Genomic DNA, 26,810 nt, shown 5'->3' on the forward strand with positions numbered 1-26,810 from the left:
TTTACTGAGTGACCTAGATACCTCAGATGACCTTTCTCTTCTACAAAGACAATATGTCTGTTTTAATGACTAAGAGAGACCCCAGCCTTCCCCAACCTTTACTTAGAAAGTTATTACATTAACAAGCTTTTGTTTTCTTTACATTTTGTTTCCTGGAAACCTTGTGTGACCTTTCAGTCCTATGTCAGCCAATAAGGACCTTGAATCCTTCAAAATGAATGCACACACTGAGAGGGCAGTAAATCCATCATGTAATGTCCCTTACCATTTTCATGCCAAGGATATCACAAACATGCATTTACACACCATTAATGCTGAATAGATTACGCTTGCATATCAAATATAGCCTGCCTACAATATCAGATGAATGAGAAAAAATAAAACATAAACTAGTAGTAGATATTGCTTACAGTTTGGAGGTAATAGAAGTTCTACTTGAGTTGAAAACACTTGAGGGGAGTCAGCTGGAAGACCGGATACTTTGCATTGAAGAGTCACACGGTTTATTGAAAGACTAGTAACTTTAACAGTTGAGTTAAGAGCAATGTTAACAGTTCCATCCTCATTATTGCTCCTGGAAAGTTGATCATCCAGTGATATATCTTCTGATGAGGCAGGAGTGATGATCAACCATTGAAGAGAAACTTCTTGTGAGACTCTATGCATGGAACAAGTCAGTACATCTGTTCTCTGTATATACAACACTACATGTTGCTGACTAGTCAATCCATTTATCACTGGGAAGGCTGAAAGGCAGTCAAATAAATGGACAAGACGATAAAAACAGTTCTTAAAGAAAATGAACAGTGATTACATCCAATTCATGACAGTGGAACTGCATATGGGAGTATACTGTTTACGAACAAATTATAGGTAGTTTAATGATTCCATGTTATTAACCTAATATAACTTTTCAAATACAATATCTTGTAATATCATCTTATTGATACTCCACAGTACATCAACCAAAAGGGACTTTGGTAAATATACGGTCCAATGTTGAAAAAAAATATTAAAAATTAAACTTCATTGCCTCTGCATGTATGTAAACTAAAATAGGGTCATATATGAAAACATCAGGGTTCAGAAAGCTAGCAAAGCTAAGACTGCCCAGGTCATCAACTACTTTCTAGATTGATGCCAGACATTTCACCATAAAAACAGTCAGAGTCAGAAAATCAGGTGCCCCAAAAGCATGGAACGCGAAAAGGGCAAACTTATTTCGTTGTCTAAACTAAAGTATGTTGTTGTCTAAACTAAAGTTGTTGCTGCTGTTTTACCATGTTGTTGCTCAAACTCACGTTGATGTCTAAACTTCCGTTGTCTAAACTTACGTCGTTGTCTAAACTTTACGTTGTTGCCATTGGCAATGTTCAAACTTGCTCAACCGCGTAATGTAAAAATAGGCGTTTCGCACGATATTCAACAAACATCACCAGCACAGATACGTGGGCTGCTTTCACTTTTACTACTAGGCCTACTACTGTTACACCTAAAGCCATTATGGTACTCTTACTTCTGCTACTACTTAACTCAACAATGGAAAGAATTCTAAATAGCAGGCCAGCCTACCCACATATCCTAATTAACGACGTGCATATAGTAAGCATATGAAGCCCAAGCTGAATTTCATGCAAAAACTATTTAGTTACATCACATGGTTGAGCAATTGTTGAACAGTGCCGATGGCAACAACATAAGTTTAGACAACGAAATAAGTTTGCCCTTTTTGCGTATGGAAGGCGAAAAGGGCAAACGTATTTCATGGCCTTAACTAAGTTGTTGTTGCCTAAACTAAAGTTGTTGCTGCTGTTTAACCATGCTGTTGCTCAAACTCACGTTGATATCTCTAATTCCGTTGTCTAAACTTACGTCGTTGTGTGATTGTAGTGATTGTTATAATTTTAACACTCAAATGGAACAAAATAATAAACATACTTGACCAAATATCAAATTTTCCTAAAATGTAGATGCATCACTCCGTAACGTCACACCGTAACGATTTTCAAAAAATGGGGAAAGCCAGTTTTCTCCTAAACCACAATGACCTTGCACTAATCCTATATAGAAATGGTTAAATACATTTTCAAAATAAACTCAGTTAAAGGGGAGAAACTCAATGCAAGTACTTGAGATAATATTTACGAATGAATGCAGATGACGACAAAAGTTCAAATTTATCCTGTCACGCCGTAACAAAATTTCCAATGCACCTCACAGCAAAATGAAAAGAGATTTTCCAGTTCTGATTTTTTTTAATAAGTTTGTCTTATGAAAGACTATAAACACAGATTTTGAGGGCTTTTAAAATTCAAAGTCTGGATCATGACACCACAAAAACCAGCCAAATTGTCACGCCGTAACAAAATTAGGGTTTTGAAATATCCCCACCCTAGCTTAAGTATTTTGGCTGCAAAGAACATATATCATATGGAAAATACTGTAGCTCTAAGTAACCAAGTCTACATTTTAAGTACCTCTTACTGACATTTATACAATGGACACTGTATTTGTGCAAAATGCTTATTTTAGTGCACACAACAAAGTCAACAATCTACTTGATGTAACTTTTCATGAGGCTTACAGTTTGCAGGCAGAAGAAGCTCTGCTGTGGTGATCTCTGGGTACCATTGGTCTGTTGGAGCTGCTACCTCCTTGCAATGGAGAGTAACACGGAGAACTGATGGATTGGGGACACTCAGCGTGGAGTGAAGTGAGAGGTCATATGTCCCATCTCCATTGTCTCTTGTGTGAGTGCGATGATCAGTTATGATGATCCCATCAGATGAGGGGTTGATGATGTCCCATTTCAGATACCCATATTTTGGTACTCCATTCCACGAGCAAGTCAGTTCATCTTCTCTGTTGATATCTAGGACAACATGCTGCTGATTTGTCAATCCATTAATTGTAGGATAACTTTGCCAATGTCCATCTACAAGATAAAACATTCAAAATTTGGTTTAAACATTCAATGAATCAATGGCTGCATTATTGAGCAAATTTGGCAACAATTTCATGAAGTATATATGTGATTTTTGTGTTTTATGATATACTGTAGTAACATGTTACGCCAAACAAGCAATGATTTGCTACCTTATCTAGTTTTTTAAATCAACCTGATGCAAATTTCATGCACATAATCAATTTTCCAGTTCGTTCTAGTAAAATATGCTAGAATTTCTGTAGAGGAACATTACAGTATAATTTGTTGTCGATAAGGGGAAAATAAAACAACAATGGCTACAGAAGTGTAATGCAGAACATATGCACATGCACATAAGGGTACATCACCACAAATATATGATTGTACACATATTATACCTGTAGAGTTTAGACATGAAAATTCGATCAATTGTCAATGCCAGTTGCTTCTGTCAAGAACAAATTACCTGCGAAAGTTTAATTCTAAATTCATGAAGAAATGTCAATTTATTTGATCACTATTAAAGGATGACCATTGTTCATATTCCCTATGTAATAGACCTGCCTCCTCATTAGCTCAGAGGCGTCATTCGATCCACAGGATTTGACAATGGGGCGTATTGGTATCACTGTAAAGCTAAAGGTCTGAAGGTTTTGATTTCCTAAAGACATCTCATGGAACATGTGTAGTTAATGAATGACTTGTGCATAATTTGCGTAGGAGTGTGCCTATGGGACATTTAATTTTGATGACATAACTAGTTCATACAATTATTTGTATTTTTCTGATTTGAGAATTTATTGACTGATCCTTTGCAAGCTTTTGACAATTGTTTAAAGTTTCTTTATTTGATTAGCTTTCGACAATTGTTTAAAGTTTTCATTGATTAGCTATGTTAATTAGACCATTTCCAATGCTGAATGTATACATCACAATTTGTAAAAGTTTCTTAGGTCTTGAAGTAAGTGATCAATTTTAATGATATATTTTATAAGATACAATTTATTATGATGTATACACTATGTTTACCAGTGTATACTTTTCCAATATTTTAGCAGCCATCAAGTCTTTCTAAATGGCCGCAAAGTTAACATGTGCACCAGATTGTACCATGCACACAAATATCAGTTCATAAAAGCTTCAAGAACATTCGAAGATGGTTACAGTCACTCTTCTAATTGAAACCATCCAGATAACCATATAGATAGAATTAATTGCTCTGATGATGTCATGTGAAAATGAAACCAATTATAAAAAATGGTGTTACCTGTAGGGAATTGGCATGCTGTATATTTGGACAAGTTTGAGCCCTGGTAGTCTGGTATGTTGGATAGCTAAACAATATAATGATATTGTTGGAAAGATACATCTCAACTCTCTTCAACAATGTGTGATTGGACAGAATGTTTTCTGCAGCAAGGAGTGTGACATTCAGACAGTTCTGTCATCAACCGTAAACCCTGATAAAAATTACATGAGACAACTTTGCCAATCTCACTCAGCATCAAGAACCTCAGATATTGTGTCATCATTTATGGTGCTGCAATCTTTCTTCAAGCAGTAAGCCTTTCTTATAGACTATGTTGTACCTGACTAAACTATTATCTGCTTGTACATATCATGATATCAATGTACATAACGTTTCTTGTTTCTTTGTGCTTGATATGCATGTTTATACTGTATTGTATATTTTGCTTTAAACTGGAGAAAACAAAATGAAATGAAACTGCAAATCTCAGTGAGGGTGATTTAAAAATGTGGAGTCTAAGTTTAATATTACAGTACAGTTATTGTTGATTAAGAGCTATATTTTAATTTGCCTTGACTCAGACTTTTCTAAAGTAGATTACTTTTACCATGATAATGTTTACCTTTAAGTTAATGCTAACTTTAATTCATAAAGACAGGTATTAGCATTCCCCCTCCCCCCCCCCTCCAAAAAACAAAATAAACTTTCTCCAGTTTGAGCTAGAAATGTATGTTTGGTAGACAAATTTGTTCTAAGATGAGTATTTTGTTTGACACAGTACTGAAGGGAGCTTACCTTTAATGATAAGTTCAACAGTTGTGGCCCGAACAATATCTCTTCCAATCAACAACCTACACTCCAGACGAGCATGAATGGCATCAGTGGGGAACCTAAACCATAAGTTACGATTGATTCGAACTGCCTCATCCACCTGATCCCTTGGTGGAGTACTGGTTTGCTCCTGTAACATCTGATTTGATGAAGCTGGAGTTACAATGACCCATTCCAGAGAAACATTTGGTAAAGCTTTACCCACGGAACACTTCAGTTCATCCTCTCTTTCTACATAAAGGACTACACGTGGCTCACCATTTGATCCATTTACCACTGGGAAATTGGCTACAAGATCAAAAGTGCAAACAAGAATTCATAACGATTCAATAATCTCCTTTCTATTTTTTCTTGAAGTTCATCTGCCCTACAGTACATATTGTGTAGAGTATGGGCAGTATTACGATCGCATCTTTACAACTACACTAAACGTAGGTCATACAGTAAACACAATGTGGTGTTCAATCAGGATGTAAGATATTTTTTACGGGACGCAAACATTTTGGGGACTTGTGTCCCAGAGATGCAAACTTGTTTTTCTCTAGTAACATTACTGGTACCAGCTATTAACCAACAACTGAATACCACATTTGGCTACTATCCCACTTAATGTTGCAGAGTTATTGCAATGCAACGATATCTACATTTGACCCTTTAGCCTCATTAAAATTCATAAGATTGGCGCCAAAATCGATAGGACACACATTCTTACTACAATACATCTACGCAGCAAGTATGACAAATATCTATATACTGTTGTTGAGTTATTGCGGACCCAAGCAAGTGTCACAGACGCACACATAGGCGTGCCAACCTGACTGCATACCCTGTATGTGACTTGCTTCCAACAAGGAACCCCAAACAATATGTATCTCATGAGTTTTGTGCGATGCAGTGTAGTGTTCGACTGATTGTATGACAATCGGTTTTACCGATTACCGATTAATTCCTGTGACAATCGGCCGATGCCGATTACCGATTATTTCAAAATTTCCGTGGAACTGGCCATGTAAATTAAGTGAAAAGTATATCGCACGTAGGCCTAAATAAAATATTCGTTATTTCGTTAGCTGATATGGAAATATATAATCTGATTTGAAAAATAATGTGTAAGAGTAAGTTGGCTTGACGTTTCGATCCTAGCAGGATCGAAATGTCACGCCAACTTACTTATAAACATATTCTTACACAGGCTCTTTAGTGGATAAGCAGTTTGATAACAGTTTCATTTATTATGAAAAACAGTAAGTCAATGGCGCTTCTCCATTGACTTAACTACATGTGGGAGAAATCACACACTAAAGTCCCATTGACTTTGTCGCGGCGTGTCACTGGAAATCCGACTTGCTTTTAGTCGGTTGCGGTAAGGAGTTTAGTTACTGCTAGCACGTACGGTACATGCGGTAAGGGAAAAAATTTGCCTCGGGTTTTTCGCATAAATATGCGTAAAATGTTTGCCTAATCACAAAATACTGTAATGCAGTAGAACTACTGAGCACTGTCGCCAAACATTATTAGGGATTTTTTGGAGTATTTGGAGCCTTGCTTTCATCATTTTATACCATTTGTAAATTCTTGGGCGCATGTTCAAACTGAACAGTTATGAAGCTCAACCGTTCTTCAGCCAGACTAGCCTAAAGTACGTAGAACTCACAATGAACAAAGCCTAATGTTATTGTTTTCACTTTCCAGTTTTTACCTTCGGTGAAACGGCCATAGTGGTTTAAAAGTATATTTATTTGGTGTTTATATTTATTCGAGACATTTAATCTTTCTTATCAATCGTTTAACATGATGACAGGAGGTTTTGTTAGATGCAAGAAGCGAAGTTAAAAAAAAATTGTCGTCCCCCTAAGCTTATTGCGGGTATCCTGTATGATGTCACGCGGGTATGCTGTATGACGTTTACTGCCAAAACTGGATAGTGTATCAAACAGCATTTGTACAAACTCGCGCAAGGGACTTGCGATAGCGTCCCCGGCTATGCATTAGATCGAATGATCTAAAATTTTCTCCCGTTGTGGTTGTGGTGTATCAAAAGCGCGGAAAAATACAATCCTTTATGTGGAACGAAATAATCGGTTCCACATAATCGGTAGCGCTATGGATTTTGCCGATGCCGATTATTTACCGATTGTCTGATAATCGGCCCGATGCAGATTGTCTAACGATTATCGGTCGAACACTAATGCAGTGGTTTCCAATTATGTTAAGATGTTCACTGACAGCTATGTTATCAGTGTGGCTGGTACTGACATGACTCTTATTTATCATAGACAAGTATCAATAAACACTTTTGCAAATGTCTATACACACTAGCCCAGAGCTTGTCAGCTTTATTGTAGAGAAGTTAGAGAACTGCTCACCAAATTGTTTCCTTCACCCAACCACCATAAAACCCAATGTATGGGCTAACTATTCAGGGAATATCAATCAATTATGGTCAATTCATGCCAAATCAACATATTTTTTGGTCGATTCCACGTCGACTCTCTCAGAATCGATTGAAAGTTGCAGAAGGATAACACACATTATGCCCATACGTCCTGCTGTGACCCATATGTCAAATTTTGTTTCCATTAATTATGTAATTAGTATGATATCATCATTTCAAACAAATTGCATTCGTTTTGATAACCTTTAATGGAAATTAGAACTTTAATTGTCAAGTTTCCAAAGGATGTCAATAAAATCCCAAATGAGAAAGGATGTCAATAAAATCCCAAATGAGAAAAATACAAATAATTGACTGAACTACTGTAGCTAACCATACAAGATTTAAATGTCCAATACATCAAAATCCTTAACTCCTTCAATTCTGTAGGAACTTTTTAGTCGTACTTCAAGAGCGCGAAGTCTTTTTGGTTTCCTGAACGCAAAACTATGCAGACACTTTTTTCCCATTTTGCAAAATTGCGAGGGGGACCGCAGGATTGCAACATTGATAGTGACTAAAACGTGGAGTGTGCAATTTCTATTATGGTTAGTTTTGTTCAACAGTGCAACATACAGAAACGCTGTACTCAAAGCCGAAGACTTTGTTAATTCAGGAGGGTATTTTGCCTAAGTTTGAATGAAAAATTCTTAAGGTTTGAGATTTTCACTGTCTAGGTTTTGCCTGTTTTCTACATGCTTTTGAGCCCTGGTATTGTTCTTCAAGGTCATTCCTGTTTAATACTGTGCATGTTTCAATGTCATTTTCAATACAATTACTATTTAATACCATATTTCTAGTTCATATGCTTATAATTAAAAGATGCTAACATGTAAGTCCATCAATACATATACTGTATGTGCATGTGAACTTTCAAGCACAGTGTGCTTACACTAGTAGTATATATTCCACAAACTATCGAACCAATGTTGCAAATGAGTTCTTAATCCTTAAATATCAGTACTATATATTGCACCACTGGTGTAGCTTAAATGTTTGGCAACTGCATCACAAGTAACTAAATGTAAGTTTTGTCCCAGAGCGGACTATTGACATATGAAGACATAGCAATGTAAAACAGAGCTAATCAATAAAATGCACATTTTAACTGGTTAGCTTTAGAACAACTTACTATTTAAAACAAGATCAATTAGAGTCACTGCTGGGAAAAGGTTTGCCATCTGACCAGTAACCCTGCATTGTAGTGTAAGAATTCCAATTAAACTGCTGCCAACTGTAAGATTAGATACCAGGGAAACATTGTATGTCCCATCTGTGTTATTTACGCTGGAATGGATACTGCTCAAAGAAACATCTTGTGGGACATTGTCCAGAAAAACTAGTTCAAGTTCGATGTTAGGTCTGACTCTGTCCATGGCACAGTTCACCTGACCACCACTGTAATCATCAATCACAATACGCTGCTGGTTGGTTAGTCCATTGACCACAGGATATATAGGAACAGGAAGGACTAGAGTTATATAAAAAAAAATGGAAAGAATAATCAAGTAGATCAAACAGTTAAATGTTCACATTGTAAAAGAACAGCTTGATTTTTCAAAAACCATTGCTCACATTTATGAAATGCTTTCTTTGATCACTTATCTAATGTTTGGCAGTAATCCATGCTTAGGACATTTAAGGGCAGCAATATTTTCCTCAGTGAAAGTGCAAAGTCAAAATTACAAATGCTTTACATCAGATACAGGTAATCACAATCATCAGAAATGCAAAATATCTCATATGACACTGGTCATTGGGTCTGCTTTCTAATGCTAAGTAATGCAGCAAGTTACTTACATGTTTTTTTTTTTGTGATCTATAGGGCAAAGTTCAACATTTTTCATCAGTTTTACAGTTAAAGGTTTGCATGTTTTTGTGTTCACCTTTGAGTGTACAAAGTTGTGGATTGAGTTACTATATATGGTATTCTGGAATTGATAACACAAATACTGGGCAGGCTCACGGCTATAGATTTTCTGGCTGGAGAGCATATATAGCAGTGATAGACTGTCGCTTGAGACGTTACCAAAGAGGAACTGAAAACAACCACAAAATTAATCCATGTATGTATGTATGTATGTATGTATGTATGTATGTATGTATGTATGTATGTATGTATGTATGTATGTATGTATGTATGTATGTATGTATGTATGTATGTATGTATGTATGTATGTATGTATGTATGTATGTATGTATGTATGTATGTATGTATGTATGTATGTATGTATGTATGTATGTATGTATGTATGTATGTATGTGTGTACTCACCTTTACATTAATTGTGGAACCAGTGACTGAAAACACATCTAGAAATGTGGGACAGCAATAGCAATTGTGGGACCACTGCCTGGTCCCACAATTTACAACCTATAGAACCCTATTTTTCCATCTTCTGAGTGATCATCTTCATGAATATGCATGGTGCCAAAAATTCTGTATGTTTTCTCATTGTGTCTTTTTGTGTGGAAAAAACACAATACACTCTAAATACACACTAATTTTGATGAAGGGCTATTGTGAATAGCGCCCTCAATGGTATGGTCAGTGGTTAGGGAAAACACACATACTGTACTTACCTCCACAATAACATTGGGACCAGTAACTTGGTACAGTACTTTATATCTCACTTTATATCTCTCACTTTTACAGTTTTTGTTTTGTTTATTTGCCAGCTGATTAACTCTCATTAGTTTTAATGATCTTCTGCCAGGCCTGTACAGGATGTTCTTACTTCATATTTCAATGAAAGCAAATGTCATGACCAACCTCAGTGGACTATTTAGTAGTCCTACTGTACGTGTCATTGTAGCTTTTGGTATACACTACTGGCTTAAGAAGTACCACACTACAGTACTTTTACTCTCAATGTACCTGCAAGCTAGAAGCTGTTATTTTTCAAGGAATGTGTCAAAACAAGTGGGTATGTAGGCTTTTTTTGTTTTCATCAGTGTAATGCCAAATTAACCATTCAGTTCTTATAACTATATTGAACTTTGATACTGGTATTAGAGTTAGAATATAACCAGCAATTTCAACTTCAAAAAATATATATATTTACTGCATATATGTTTTGCTGTAAAACAATTTTGTCATGGATGTAGACTCGTTTCGGCTTAAAATAAATCATGAAAGCATGCATTATTAAAGGAGATCAAAGACTAGGCTCATGAATTTCTTGATTGGGGTATTTCACGGCCACTAGGTAAATATCGATGGTCATGACCTTACTTGCATTGTTCATGTGAACACCAAACGGATTTGAATTTCAGTAGAGTAGGGGTTTCGATGGAAAAAAATGTCAATATAAGAATCAATTGTTAGCCATTCACACATATAATAGATATTTTGTCTTGTATCATCAAAATTTCATGAGAAAATTCACAAAAAATTACACTTCCATGTGTATCACAGAATAACAGTAAAGGACATATTGAAAATGATGATATCGAATTTTGTCCATTCAAAGAATCTTCAAGTTGAATTTTGTTTCTCATTTATGTGACATAGTGCAGTTTTGATCATTATGGAGTAAGATGCTGGGGAACTTTCAATGTCTCTTCATAATCTGCTACAGAACATGTTTGGATTTTTGTTACCTCAATGAGTGGCCCTGTCCCCATCTTTTTTTCTTTTTTTTTGGGGGGGGGGGGCTGGGTGGGTGGGGAAGCCTGGGTGGGTGGGGGAGGCAGGGATCAACTTACTATTGAATCCATTTGTCCTATGTAAATGTAACCCTTTCAGAAATCAATTTCAATGATCTATGAACGAACAGCTTGGAATTAAAACAAGAACTCCCCAAGTTCTTTCTTCAGCAGTATATATATATATATATATATATATATATATATATATATATATATATATATATATAAATATATATATATATATATATATATATATATATATATATATATATATATATATATATATATATATATATATATATATATATATATATATATATGGGGCACGGAATAGTTGCCACTCATGACTTTGACTTTGGTAGCCGGGCGGATTTCCCCTCTGTCCAAGCTTAGTACGCGACTGCTTTTAACTCTTCCAAAACGCTGTAAAGGTTTCAGTTCTTTTGAATGTCAAAAGTCTAAAATGGTTTCAAAGGCAGTGCACTCCTACCCCAAATATAAGATCCATAAATATACTGTACACCCTTAGTTTCAGTGGTGAATACAGCTTTTAGTAAAAGGAGGGTTCTCAGTGACTTTTAAAGAGGAGACCATCAGGAGACTGTTTTGTTCACTCTTGTTTTGCGCATGGTGGCCTTGGGTCCAGGGGCCTGCCCAGTTTCCCTGTAATAGAAGCTATATGGTTTAGTACAGATATTAGCACCATCCGTATATGACTCACCGCTATATATTCCCCTTTGATACCATGATGATCATGTAGTTAATCTATACAACCATCATGTTAAATTACCTAATGATCATATAATTGACCTCTTTATCCTATTTTCTTTCCCCTTCCCCCATTCTTTTGTTTTCCTCCATTCCCATTTGTTTGCCTTCCCCATTTTGCTTCTTCCTTTTTTCTTTTTTCCCTTTTTTAAGGGGGGAGGGGGTGGGGGACTCTCCAAACGCCCCTCCCACCTGGATATGCACCCAATATATATACAGAAATGAAAATGTATCTTCTTATTTGTTATTAGTGGGGTACAGAGGTGATAAAGCATTTCGAGCGTCAACTCTTGTCAAAGTGCAAAACAATTATAATTCCACCAAACAACTACAGTACCTGTAGTAAACTCAATGGCATTTCTTTGCTTAGGGGCAAGTTCAAAGCATTACAGTGTGACAATCAGAAGGCTTGTTCAATATTCATATGGTTTTTTCACAAAGACTTAGTTATTTATTTATCAGCAATAAAATAATACAAAATAACTAGTTCTTGATAAACAAGTATAAAAATTAACTATGAATCATTGATCCATCTATCATATTTATGAAATATGAATAATAAATCATCCTTGTTACAGTGTGACGTAAAATGGACGAGTTTTTTGCACAAACATGTATACCCAAAACTCTGAAGTTTAAACAGCTACCATATTGGAAACTCTTTGGTTGCTTTCTGCAATGTCTTATATGACACCTAATTTGTGAAAATTGTTTGGCAATTAATTTAAATATGCAATAAAATCTTACTCAATGTAACGTTACAGCGTGACCGTTACAGCGTGACAATTGAAATGTCAATGCAAAGTCGATGTATAGCGGCACACTGTCATGTTTCAATGGTGTTTTGAAGGTACTTACAGTAGATCGTTCTGATGGTCACTACCATCAGTCTTTGATCTTAGATGTGGAAATTTGTTAAAAATACATTAATCATGAAATGAAAATTCAAATTAGCATAGCGTTACAGCGTGACACACAACAGGCAATTACAAAATTACGAATATTTTATAATGTGAATATAACATAAAAATGACTTGATTAAAAGATAACTTGACAATTTATGTTCCATAAACATATATCACATAGCATATCCGGAAATGTAGGTATATACAGTATCTGAGTTGAATGAAGAAGTTGGAATGGTGCCACCAGCTTTCAAAAAGGGTGTCAAATAAAATTAATATGTGTTATATTTTCCCTGTCTCTATTGTTTCTCATTAGTCATTTAAGAAGGTGAGCTGATATCTCACATTTGAAAGCTAAATCACTTTAAAGGCAACCTCATTTGAAGTGGTTGGTTCCAGAGGGGGGGGGGGGTGTTTCAATTATGTCTGGGAATAGGACACTACATTGCAAAAGTTTGTGTGTATATCAGCTGTAACGTCATGCTGTAGCAAAATTGTTACAGCGTACGTGACAAACTTTAATGAGTCATTAATGATGGCAAGTCAGATGAACTTAAAAATGTGCTTGTATTTAATGGTTATCGATGTCCTAGGTTTGGAAACAAACTTCATTGCAAATTATTGTCTTGTAAAGGAATAATTAAAAAAACATCAAAATTTACCCTTACAGCATGACATTTTTTTTCCAAAATCTAATTACTGTAGGTCATTGAACAGTAATGAAGTATATATGTTACAGAAATGTTAAGCCCATGGTTTGGATCTCTAGAGTTCAAACAACATGCATCAATTCAGGTTTATCATTTTTATCATGTATATAAATGTATTTAGTATCAACTTGACAATTTTTTTATTAATGTTGCAATTTAAATTATGCAAATTTCAATATGTAAAAGACATGAAAATAGTATTCCTTATGCAGATTAAGGAAATTTTGATTCTTAGCTTTAATTTTGATACCAAATTTGTTACGATTAAACCTATTTGAAGTTTTGGGAGTTATGTCCTGTTTTGCTTGGAACTGCCCTTAGACTTGTTGCGGCTGACAAAATTCCTTAGTTATATATGCTAATTACATGAAATTGCACTTAATTAAGTCCATTCAACTCCCAAATTTCAAGTTAAGTACAGTATTGCTCGCTTCAAGCTAACTCCAAAGAGCTACAATCGTCTTGTAGTACCTCCTACTCAATTATACCTCCTTAAGAGAGGTATTGTAAATTTCATTTAAATGCACAGGCCAAAATTATGTCTAATTGTAATTATGAGGCAAGAATTTTCAGTTGGCAGCAATTAAAGTGCTCTCATTTATTCATTCATACCATGATGTAGTAGCTGAAGTTTGGTTCAATTGTGTGGCTTATATGTGTTTGGAGGGGAGGGGGCATTTATGAAATGAGTTTTTGAAAGCTTTTTGATGGCCACTTGAGGTCAACAGAGGCTGTTCTGAAAATTCAGTAAACGCTCTCTCAAACTGGAAGTATGGTCAATGTTGTGAATTGTGATAGTGACAAGTAGAAGCTGCTCATAGATATGGTATAGAAGAGCACCATGTTTTGCTTTAGTTTCATCCCACATGTTGTCACAGCTTGTATTAGACTATTCGATTGGAATAAAGGAAGTTAACCCTTATTTGAAAGGAAGAGAATGCCATACAAGCACACATCATTTCTAACTTGATGTCCCAAACTTAAGTAATTGGAATGAAACTGATATTATTATTTCTATCAATAAGAATATTCGATTGAAATTTAAAAACCAAGGAATCTTTAACTATAACTTTCTCCTCACTGCGATTTCACGTCAAAAGATTTGATTAAGACACCTGTTCACATTTCTGTTTCTAATATGCAAAACCAAAAATAAGAACCTTTGAAGTGTACATAGACTATATAATGCAAGCTGTTGTGATACAAATTAAGACAAATTTGAGAACCAAAAAAAAAAGACTTCACTATACAGTGTTTACTGTACCTGTTGTACACATGCAGTCACATGCTTCATACAACTGCCATATTTTACCATGAATATCACAGTATGTTTGCAGTTAATTGTGTAAAATTACCTGTATAAAGACATTTTTACCAATGTTAAGTAGCTCCATATACTGCATACATGATACAACTAAATATAGTGGGCCTTAGATATTGCATGTACAGTAGTAGGCATATACTGTATATACTGGAATCCTCTTCTGCAGAAAAAAAGCCAATGTGAACCCCAAAGGTCAAATTGTCTGCCCTTCTTGGTAACTGTTTCTCTATATTTGCATACCTTTAAGGTCACATTTTCTTGACTTTAGTGGTAATGGGTCCTGTGGGAGAATCAAAAGTCACTGAGAGATTGTAGTTTACAGTTTACAGATTACAGTATGTGTGAGTAAAGAGGTGTAAAATATAACAATAAACTTAATTTTATTTACCCATGTTTTTTTAATTTTTTTTAGGGTTTTGTAGTTCCCATGTTTTCTGAATAGTTTTTCATTACAGTGTCTGTGGAGTATGCATACTGTACATGTGTTCATTAACTAAAATAACTGAATCATAGAGTCTGAGATTAGTAACTGTGGAAACAGTTTAGAAGAAGCTTCTAATTTGCAGGCCATTAGATTAATTTGCAAACTGTTTCAACTCTCTTTGGATAAAGACTGTTGGAGAACAATTGAAGGTAGTAGCTAAGTAATCTTGACTAATTATAATTAGTTGGCAAATGGACTGCAAATATACATGCAGACTATTGATTCTGATATATATTTTCTCCAGTCACTTTCGCACTTGTTGGTACACATTTAAAGTTGAGAAAGAAATTACTTACCTAGAAATGTTTTCATATAAGAATTTCCACTGATTTCACTCTCTTGCCATACTATTCTATAATATAATGTTCAGTATTCAAGAAGTGTGTTAATTATAGATGTAATGCCACTTCACAACATTGGGCTGAATTTCAGTACAATTTTTTTTTCCAGCATACTACAAAAATAACAGATCATCAATGTTGTTTCCTGTACTATCTAGGTTTTACAGTATGCCTTTGAATTATTTTAGTGGAAGGGATAAAAGTATGAAGGTAAACTTCCTCTGAAGTTTTTGGCAGTCCTTGCATGCAGTGTCATGCCATGGTTTACTTCCACCAGAGAGTTAGAGGGGAGGGGGGGTGGGTGGCACGGGGTACAGTAAACTGTACCATGCCCTATATTGTTCATGCCTGTTTGGTCTCACAGTTTAAAGATCACACAAGCATGTTGGCTATATATTATTATTGAAAACTATGGTTTCCAGTCAATATCTCAAGAGTTTTCCAGTCCTACAGTATCGTACAAGTTTGGGATAAATTTACTGTTGTATAGTGCTTATTATTCTGTTATACAGTAGCCTTAAAGTACATGAGAAAGGGGAGAAGCATGAGGGAAACACATTTTCAGTGCTCAAGGGCATATATTGTAAACCCTTGTTAAGGAATACTACTTGAGCAAAATGTTAAGGTTTTTTTGCAATTTTTTTTAAAAGGGTAAGTGCAAGCCCAGGAATTATTCTTTAAATGCAGGTTGGTCCAACATTTTCTGTGCTCGTTCGAGCCTACTGTTAATTTTAGTGGAAACTGACAAATTTGTTGCTTCTGCCTAGTATATAAAGCTGCCACCCTTAATGAGGGCTACTAATTGAGTATAGCCAAAAAGTACATGAAATTGGGGGTGGGGGGCACATGGGGGAACCAAATTTTCTGTGTTCAAGGGCATATCCTAAAGCCCTGTTTAGTAAAACTTAGCTCTTTTTTTTTGGCAATTTGTTTTAAAAGGGTATATTCAACATGAATTATCCTTAAATGAACTAAATAGGTCGGCAGGTTGGTCCCACATTTTCTGCGCTTATTAGATCGTACTGTAAATTTGTGTGGAAACTGACATTCTTGCTTCTGCCCAGTATGCTGCCACCCTTTATAAGGTCTACCAATTGAGTAGCCAAAAAGTACATGAAAGCGAAGGGGGGGGGGGGGGGAAACCAAAATTTCTGTGTTCAAATCAAGGGCATATCCTAAACCCCTGTGGAGGGCATTGTGGTCAAGTGGGCAGTGGACTTGCGTTCTAAGGATTACAGGTTCGAGCCCTGGCCAGATCATTACGTTGTGTCCTTGGGCAAGGCGCTTTATCTCCATTGCCTCTCTTCACACAGATGTATAAATGGGGACTTGCGAGGTAACTTGTAAATATAGTTGTTGGCGCCCATTGTTGCTGCACCCTAAGGGAAGTCCTCCGGGGGACACATGGTTGTGGTGCACTGTGGTGCCCAGGAGAGATAGATTGAATTGTACAGACTTTGGTGTGTAGGTGTGACATGTTACCAATGACCAGGGTTAAGTTGTAAAGTCGTGTGAGAAGGCCTTGGCCCTGAACAAGTCTGTAAACCTGAAAATTAAAATTAAAAACTTAGCTTTTTTTTTGGGCAATTTGTTTTTAAAGGGTATATTCAACATGAAGACAAGACCAGGAATTATCCTTAAATGAACTAAATAGGATGGCAGGTTGGTCCCACATTTTCTGCGCTTATTAGATCGTACTGTAATATGTGTGTGGAAACTGACATTGTTACTTCTGCCGAGTATATAAAGCTGCCACCCATGATAAGGACTACTAATTGAGTAGCCAAAAAGTGCATAAAAGTGAGGGTGAAGGAGCACACAGTTGCTTCTGCCCAGTATGAAATACATAACAAGCTGTCATCCCTGTTGAGGACTACTAATAACAAGAAATTTAGCCTTATTTCTTAAACAATTCTGTCGGGATATTAAAGAGGAAGTGCTAGCCCAGGAATTATCTTTAACTATATATACAGCAGGTTATTTGACAAGTTGTTCACACATTTTCTGTGCTCATAAGGACCTACTGTAAATGTTATTGGGAACAGACATAATAGTTGCTTTCTGCCCGTTATGTAGTACATGTCAAGCTGCAACTCCTGTTAAGGACTACTTATTGAGTAAAGCTAAGCCGCTTTTTGTAAAACAATTTTGTGGGATTAATATAAAATATGAAAGGCCAGGAGTTATTCTTTGACCTTTACAGCAGGTTATTGGCAGGTTGGTCCCACATTTTCTGTTCTCATTTGAGCCTACTGTAAATTTTAGTGAAAACTGACTATATTGTTGCTTCTGTCCAGTATGAATACAAATAAAGCTGCTATCCTTGTTGAGGACTACTAATAGAAAAAAAAATTATTATTATTTCTTAAAAAGTTCTGTGGGTATATAAATAGGAAGTGCTAGGTCAGGAATAATCTTTTACTATATATACAGTACAGCAGGTTATTTGGCAGGTTGGCCCCACATTTTCTGTGCTCATTAGGGCCTGTACTGTAGATGATACTGTACTTCTACCCAGTATGTAGTATATAAAGCTGCAACCCCTGTTTATAACCATACTAATTGAGTAAAACTAAGCAGATTTTAATTGTTAAACAATTCGGTGGGGATGTAAAACGAGAAGAGCAAGTTAGCCATGATTATCTTTAACTATATATATATATATATATATATATATATATATATATATATATATATATATATATACATATATCTAATCTAATCTAATCTAATCTATATCAACTAAGCAGATTTTATTTGTAAAACAATTCGGTGGGGATATAAAACAAGAAGTGCAAGTTAGCTTTGATTTATCCTTTTAACCAACAGCAGGTTGGTCCAACATTTTCTGTGCTCTTTGAAGCCTATACTGTAAATGAAAGGGGTAACAGACAACACAGTTGCTTCTGCCCAGTATGAAATATATAAAAAGCTGTCATCCTTATTGAGGACTAGCTACTAATCAAAAAAAAAAAAAACATTAGTATTTCTTAAACAATTCTGTGGGGCTATAAAACAGGATATGCTAGGCCAGGAATTATCTTTAACTATATAACTTTAACTATATATATGTATATATATATATATATATATATATATATATATATATATATATATATATATATATATATATATATACATATATATATAGATATATATATATATATATATATATACATATTTAAAGCGGGAGGCCCGGGTTCGAATCCCGGTGGAGGCTCGAAGTTTTCTGTGGGGCTATAAAACAGGATATGCTAGGCCAGGAATTATCTTCTACTATATATAACTTTAACTATATATATATATATATATATATATATATATATATATATATATATATATCCAGCTTTAGGAATCACAAATGATTTTCGAGTTGGTTAGCATCATGTTTGATCTCTAGAGTAAGGCAAAATATGTCACCACGAACAGAACTAGTATTGTTCGATACAGGTGTCAATAGCCTACAGTGCAATTACGACCTTCCTTACCTGTTTCGAACCTCTGGACATACAATCAGCGTCCATGGCCTAGTTGGTTAGGGTGTCCCCGTTGAAAACGTAATGTGAAGGAAAATCCAGAACAGTGAAAAAACTTCGAGCCGATTCGAACCCAGGCCTCCCGCTTTAAATATGTGTATATATATATATATATATATATATATATATATATATATATATATATATATATATATATATATATATATATATACATATATATATATATATATAGTTGGTTGGTCCCACATTTTCTGTGCTCATTTGAGCCTACTGTAAATGTTAGTGCAAACTGACAACGTTGTTGATTCTGCCCAGTATGAATACATATAAAGCTGCTATCCTTGTTGAGCACTACTAATAGAAAAAAACTTTAGCATTATTTCTTAAAAAGTTCTTTTAACCAAACAGCAGTTATTCTGATGTATCAATTAAACAGAGAAATACTTCGAATTAGAATACCTTGATGCCAAGTTTGTTGTGCATGTAATGGTATTAGTTCAAACTCAAACTGAATGAAAAGTGAATTACTGTGGTCAATTTGTCAAATTATATGCAGTGTAGACTGAAAGATAAGGACAACTGTGAAAAATTGAAAATGTTCTTTTCCTAACATATTTACAGTTCCTTAACTTGACACATCTGAATGGCTAAAGGAGGATAGGTAGTTATGAGAGATAAATGTGTTCCTTACTTTCTGTACAGTATTCCTCCAACTTATTGAGCTGGGACGTCAACTTAAGAAAAATTCATATATATACTGTTTTTTCTGCTGATTAAAGAAATTTCTGTTGGAAATTGCTATTGCTGAGGCAGTTTTTTTGGGAAAATATTCGCAGGATGAATATCTATTGCTGATTTCGGGGGAAACAGTACAGAAACTTATGTATAATTTATCTTTCAACTACCAAAGCTCCTTTAATTTCTGTCTTAGAGACAGAGACTCGGTATTTGTGTTCATTAGATGGTTCGTCCCACAAAGGAGTTAATCCTGCATTTTGGGATTGGTACCCAAACCATTTGAAAGGTCTGCTTTTGGTCCCAGACATGTTGGAACAGCATGATTTGTGGTCCCACATATTGGGTGTGATTCCACAAATTTAGTTTGAAACATGTTTTTTCTGGTCCCACAAATGATGTTTCTCAGGTGTGTTTTTTTGGTCCCACAATTTGGTCTGGTCCCACAAATGATGTTTCTCAGGTGTGTTTTTTTGGTCCCACAATTTGGTCTGGTCCCACAAATGATGTTTCTCAGGTGTGTTTTTTTTGGTCCCACGATTTGGTCTGGTCCCACAAATGATGTTCTCAAGTGTGTTTTTTTGGTCCCACAATTTGGTCTGGTCCCACAAATGATGTTTCTCAGGTGTGTTTTTTTGGTCCCACAATTTGGTCTGGTCCCACAAATGATGTTTCTCATGTGTGTTTTTGTGGTCCCACATATTTGGACTGGTCCCACAAAGGTGTGTTTTTAAGGTCCCACACATAAGGTGTACATTCTGGTCCCACAAATCAGGTCCCACAATTGTTGATGCAAAACGTACCAAGTTACTGGTCCCAATATTATTGTGGAGGTGAGTATGTATGTATGTATGTATGTATGTATGTATGTATGTATGTATGTATGTATGTATGTATGTATGTATGTATGTATGTATGTATGTATGTATGTATGTATGTATGTATGTATGTATGTATGTATGTATGTATGTATGTATGTATGTATGTATGTATGTATGTATGTATGTATGTATGTATGTATGTATGTATGTATGTATGTATGTATGTATGTATGTATGTATGTATGTATGTATGTATGTATGTATGTATGTATGTATGTATGTATGTATGTATGTATGTGTGTATGTATGCGTGTATGTATGTATGTGTGCGTGTATGTATGTATGTATGTATATGTGATCTTCCCGCAAGCAGGAACTCGCGAAAGAAGCTATGGAGGCTTTTAGACTCGCAAGCTGACCGAAGCCAATCTCTCGGCACACATCCATTTAACGTCCATGTCGGGAAGTTGTTATTGAACAACACCCTTGCCAGACGACACACATTTGAAACTCATTCTTACCATACAATTTCACTTCAATTGTGTAGTGCTCCACATCTGAACCTCTTACAATCCTAGCAGTAAACATTTGTTCATGTTTGAGTGTGACATTGTTTATTATCAGGGAACCATTTTGAAACATGTCATATTCTCCACTCTCATAACCTGGTCCTTGGTTTCGTGAATTCTCCACAAGAATAGTAGGACTTCTGTCATATACATCCTCTCCTACAAGCCATCCAACGACTCCAAACTCTCCAAAGTCACATGACACTAGACCCCTGGATCCCAGTCCCAGGTATAACTCCTTCTGATCACAATACTCAGCTAGAAGAAGTGAAAAATAGTAGTACTGGTAAGCATATTGAATACTAACATTCAAAGAATAAAAAAAAATCACTAATTTAAAAAAAAAAAAATCCTCTCGTTTCTTAGCCAACTTGCTCAGTGGTTCCTTGCCGCATTTTCTTTAAGAACCTGTAAAATAACACTGTACAGTACATATAAACGTTTGGTTTGTTGAATTCAACTGGTAAGGACAGTAATTGCACTAAATATTACATATCAAGTGAAAAGAAAACAAAAGAAAGGTTGCATGCACTTGACTGTAAAAAACAAATAATCAAATAGTGGCCCCAGGTAATTTAACCATGGTATTAAATTTATACAGAACTATTTGTGGAGAATGCATAGTTCACAAGCTGTGGACATGTTTTATCATCAGTGATGTCAAAATAGTATAACCTCTACCACCATTATTTTATTTGCATATTCACAAACTAATAAAGCTTGAGTTTTCCTTACGCAGGGTTCAAATCTTGTTTCCCAATATTTTTCCCTTTGAATTAACAGGCTGAATCTTTGGTGTCCAATATAAACTATCATGTGATGCAGCATTGTTACAAATGCAGGAATCTTGTCTGTTTTGATCAGAAAATGTTATGAGTTAGTAGCATTGAAGTTTGACTTTTTGTAACAGACATTGCGTAAAAAGCTATTCATATAGGCCTTCTGTCATTTTGTTGGAAATGGTTGTTTTCAAACACTGCAAAGATCAAGAGCCCATGGTAAATGTTGGATCAGGATTTGAGGATTTGCATGTGTGTAGTTCAAGCTATGAAGTTCAAACAGGCATATGCACATGCAGTAGTGAACTGTCGAATTTAGCTAGAGACACTGTAGGTACATGATTTTAGATGAGTTGGTTGTTGGAATCGCTGCAAGGTCAAAGCATGGAGCTACTACGGAGTTGGCAAGTAGGGAAGTACAAGGGTGGATGAAAGAGGGGGTAAAATTGGTTGAAAGGGCAGGGCAGGCAAAATGAGAGGGTGTGGGACGCTCCTGTCAAAGAAGCGAAGCTTAGGCAATGAGCCATATGCCCTATACATTCATGTAGAACATTCATGAAGTACAGGCAGTGATAAATACACATAGTAAAGTAAAGCTCTTCTGTCTTATCTTTGTTGCACGCACCTCTCCAGGGAAGTCGCCACAAGCCCCTTTCCTGCGAAGTCGCCACAAGCCTCATTTGCATGTGAAAAGTGAAGCGACTTTGCTGCGAAGTCGCTGCAACTGGTCGCAGCAAGGGCCTTTTTTTTTTTTACTAGTTTTACCCCAAGAGTAAAGAGAAAATTCTGGACTTTGTACAGTATTGTTACTAAACCTCCATTAACTTGGACATAAAAAGCAACTCTCAGCATGAACATACTTCTAGAAATGAAGACTGGGCTCATGTCATCCATAACTCATACTGGATGTTTTGAAAACAGGTATGTCAGTACTTACTTGTATTCACAAATAACAAAACGCCAAAAAATGTGGCGATCTTAAACCAGTTCTCTGCCATGTTCTGTGTAAATGAAGAAGAAAACATTTAAATCCTTACTTCATTTCTATGTGATGAGAATGACTGCGAAAGAGGAAGAAAATAAACATCATCTTGGGGCAGCTACTTTTAAATTGCGACATCTGCAAACATCTTCCCTAAAACTGTTTTTACAAGCACCACACTTCACACTGTATACTGAAGAAATTCATACTCACAAGAATGCTTATGACTCAGTTGGTACAATATCTCTTCTATATACATAGTGTGATATCCTAATACTCATTTTATGCATGCAAATTAATGCAAATCAAGGAAACTAAGGTACTGTATGGATACATCTATTGTGTTTGTTACTGTATGTTGAATGTGAATATAGCCAGCATGTATAAACAAATAAAGTCAGTTTGAGACTGCATATCAAACTGTTCAATTCATTTCTACCTCACTGCATGTCGTTACATATTGGCGACAAGGATGGCGCAAATATGACAACCTATTACATGTTTACAAGAGCCTGGTGAACCTAATATTCCATGGAAGCAATGGAACATTACATTTGAATACTTCTTACTTGCTGTACAGTAGGAGGAGAAATGTATTCGTCTGAGCATAAGAAAGTGTTGCTATGTACAGTGTTGTTCCGTTGAGGTTAACCTAGTAGTTCGATTAAAAACTGTCAGAGAACGTCTGAAATCATCTGAAAGTGTCCGGATCTTCTGGTTCTGTTCGAGCATCCAGTTAGAAAACCTACTGTAGTACCTAGTATTCAAAGCCCAAAGTGTCCGAAACCGTCCGTGGTAAAGTTTACTAGCCTGAAAGTAACAAAAGAATGGAGTGTTTAGACTTAAGTCTACTAGACTAGAGCATTTGCGGTCACACGGCTGCGACAATTCCTCAGCGTAATGGCAATGGTCTGTAAGGTTTACAAGTTTCACTGACAACACTCTGTGCAGAAATGTTTACTCACTATCATTTTCCTCAGCGTGATGGCAATGGTCTGTAAGGTTTACAAGTTCACTGACAAAACTCTGTACAGAAATGTTTAGTCACTATGTTACTATTTTGAGACTTACAGCTAGCAAGGAACAATTTGATACTACATTATAATATCGCTAAAAATATTAAACAGTTTTGGTGTACAATGATCAATATTATTAGAAGCGTGCTAAGGTGGAATACTCCTATTAGAGAAATTGAAAGTGTAAGGCTTATTTTGATAGTTCTAAGAACAGTAAGCCTGGCCTTACACTGATAACATCGAACCGAACGTGAAACAGGAAATAATCTCCAAAGGCGGATATTTGATAATATAGATTTTTTTTTATTGATTCTGAATAAAAATGTAACTTTGGATAATTAAAATGTACAAAATAAATATAACTACGGAGCCTACTGTTCTACGTCCGTAGGCTTTGGGTGATAAACCTTAACTCCCCGAGTCTTTAGGACACAATTAAACCCCTCATTCCAAAATAATAAATTACGACGCAAGGCACAGGGCACACGCTCTGCCCTTGAACCCGATTGGTCTAAACTTACAGCTAACTCCCCACCCAACTCTTGATTGGTTGAGTGCCAACCTGATATGCAGATGAGCACATGCAACTGGGCACTCAACCAATTAAAACCAGTTTGGCTGTCTTCCAACCGCACAAACCGAATCATTTAAAGCAAAACATCTGTATACGCACATAATAGCGCGTCACACATAGCCCGCTACACCACAGAGCAAATCACCAAACGGGAGCCATGTGTAACGTCATAATAACAATAACAAACTAGAATACGTTTCACAATAGTGCCATGGGTAGCATTTAGCTAACTGAAAACTTCTATCTAGACTTATTGTAGAGACCACATTACTTTCGTGATTTAGTGTGTCAGTCAATGGGGCTTTTAATGGGCATATGCTACCCTAAGTTCAAAGTTCCATTCGTCAGGAAGGTGGTACAGTACCGTCTGGTCCATTTTGACATGAGACACGGACGAAGCGCTGTGCCTAAATTGAGATCTTAAAGGTTATTACAGAATAGTGTTCAAACGATTAACCTCATCGGAATCGGAATCGGTACGAATATTGCTTAATCGGAACATAATCGGAATCGGTAAAAATTACGTGGAATACCAGTTATGTCATACCAATTATTCAAAAACATATGGACGGTGAAAATATCATTATTCAAAAACATATGGAAGTTGAAAATATCAACTGATGTATTAGGTTTGTTCTTTTACTACGAAATATTAAAATAAGACACCCTCTATACGTCTTTCACAGTGTATACTTTCATCAATTTACGCTGCCAGGGTCGCCGGTTTTGCTTCCCTCGTGGTTAGTGACTTCAAATTTCTTGGCACAGTAAGCATAGCAGCAATACCAATTTCGCGAATTGAGGAATGTGCTTGACAGGGTCGGAAATAAGCGGGGCGATGGGCGATTCCCCCTCGCAAGTGCTTAAAAGCCCTCCAAAAGCACAATTACGAGTGCGAAAAAGAAATATAAGAAAATCGCCCTCGTTATATCAGGTGACTGTGTAAAATTAATTGTGACATGTGTTAGCTTTTGCTAGGAATTGCAGTTGCAGCGCGAATCGCGCAAACAGTTTTAGCATCCCGCATCAAATTTGAAGCAGTGCGGGAGAGTCGCGCACAATCACCGGGAAGTTCACGTGGCAAATTACGGCCTGCACGAAGCAATTTCACTACCAGCGAAAATAACCTAAAATCCTCACAAATCTCCGACCACATGGTAGCCTTACTTCACACTAAGTCAACTGCATGGAAATCTAACCTTGTCATCTGTTAATTCGCTCTAGTTGTGTGGCAAATAAAAAAAATAAAACTATCCACGGAAACTGCAATCTTCGACCACATGTTACCCTAACAACCACACTAAGTCAATGGGAAATGTAGCCTAACCATCGGTTTGCCAAAAAAAAAAAAAAAAAAATGCGTAGCTTACTTTACAACTTTCAATTTGCTGGAAATTGGCATTTGTTTGGAATGTTATATTTTATATTGGAGTAGTTTCTAGTTGTTATTATTTCTTTACATCACCTGGTATTACATTTTAGAGTTATTTTAAACAAGTTACGATGGTACAATTTGCTTTTCAGTTTGATTGGCCTAAGCTTACATTTTCTAATTGAACCCGAATGGAGTTAAATAGGTAACAAATAGGTATGTTTAACTTCAAGTTCGTAACATTTCTATTTGTTCACAAACGGTATAATACTGAAAATAAGTTCAAAATAATGTCGGAATGAAGGCAATATGTCATTAAAATTTACACTTTGGTAAAGATTGAAGATGGATGGTTTGTCTGAGATACTTTTTGAGATGGATATTTTGAGTAACTATTCTTAGCCTATTTCAAGCCATTAACAGGTGACATTCACGTCGAAGTGGTTAGGCCATTCGCTTAGCACAATGCTGACTAGATAGGATGTCATATTTCCGTATTTTGGAAATTTAAAAAAAAAAAAATTCTTTCCGAGAAACTCCAGAGGTAATTTGGTACAAACAAAATGATACCTTAGAGCCTTGTGTAACAACGAAGCAAAAGGAAACAGGGAAAATCACAATAATAATTGTTTCTGTCAAACTTCATTGCCGATTTCGTATATATGGAATTGATGCATTTTTCACTAAAAATCAACTTTAGGTTATAGACATTTGAGGGAGATATTTGATATAGATGACAGTTAAACTACCCAAAACAGGTTTCATTGTAGCGTGTTTCTCCTCACTGCAGCATGCATTTAACCATCAAGTGCTGCAGGGAACGAAAAATTAGCAAAATGTCCA

General features: G+C 35.9%; 1 protein-coding gene across 5 annotated transcripts in view; it reads right to left on the minus strand.

Moving 5' to 3' along the window:
* The window catches only part of LOC139982765 (uncharacterized), a 117,251-nt gene that overhangs the window by 12,566 nt on the left and 77,875 nt on the right, over positions 1 to 26,810 (minus strand). For 2 of the 5 annotated variants that reach the window (XM_071995847.1, XM_071995848.1), the window contains 7 exons: positions 23,504 to 23,815; positions 22,961 to 23,024; positions 21,197 to 21,502; positions 8,573 to 8,911; positions 4,971 to 5,294; positions 2,585 to 2,935; positions 411 to 746 (listed from right to left, as the gene is read on the minus strand). In XM_071995847.1, coding sequence (XP_071851948.1) covers positions 411 to 746; positions 2,585 to 2,935; positions 4,971 to 5,294; positions 8,573 to 8,911; positions 21,197 to 21,502; positions 22,961 to 23,024; positions 23,504 to 23,614 — 1,831 coding nt within the window. In that variant the 5' untranslated portion in view covers positions 23,615 to 23,815. The remainder of the gene's footprint in view (positions 1 to 410; positions 747 to 2,584; positions 2,936 to 4,970; positions 5,295 to 8,572; positions 8,912 to 21,196; positions 21,503 to 22,960; positions 23,025 to 23,503; positions 23,816 to 26,810) is intronic. The other 3 variants (XM_071995849.1, XM_071995850.1, XM_071995851.1) reach the window with 3 other exon arrangements.

This window comes from Apostichopus japonicus, chromosome 16 (genome assembly GCF_037975245.1).
Source record: "Apostichopus japonicus isolate 1M-3 chromosome 16, ASM3797524v1, whole genome shotgun sequence".
Taxonomy (NCBI): domain Eukaryota; kingdom Metazoa; phylum Echinodermata; class Holothuroidea; order Aspidochirotida; family Stichopodidae; genus Apostichopus; species Apostichopus japonicus.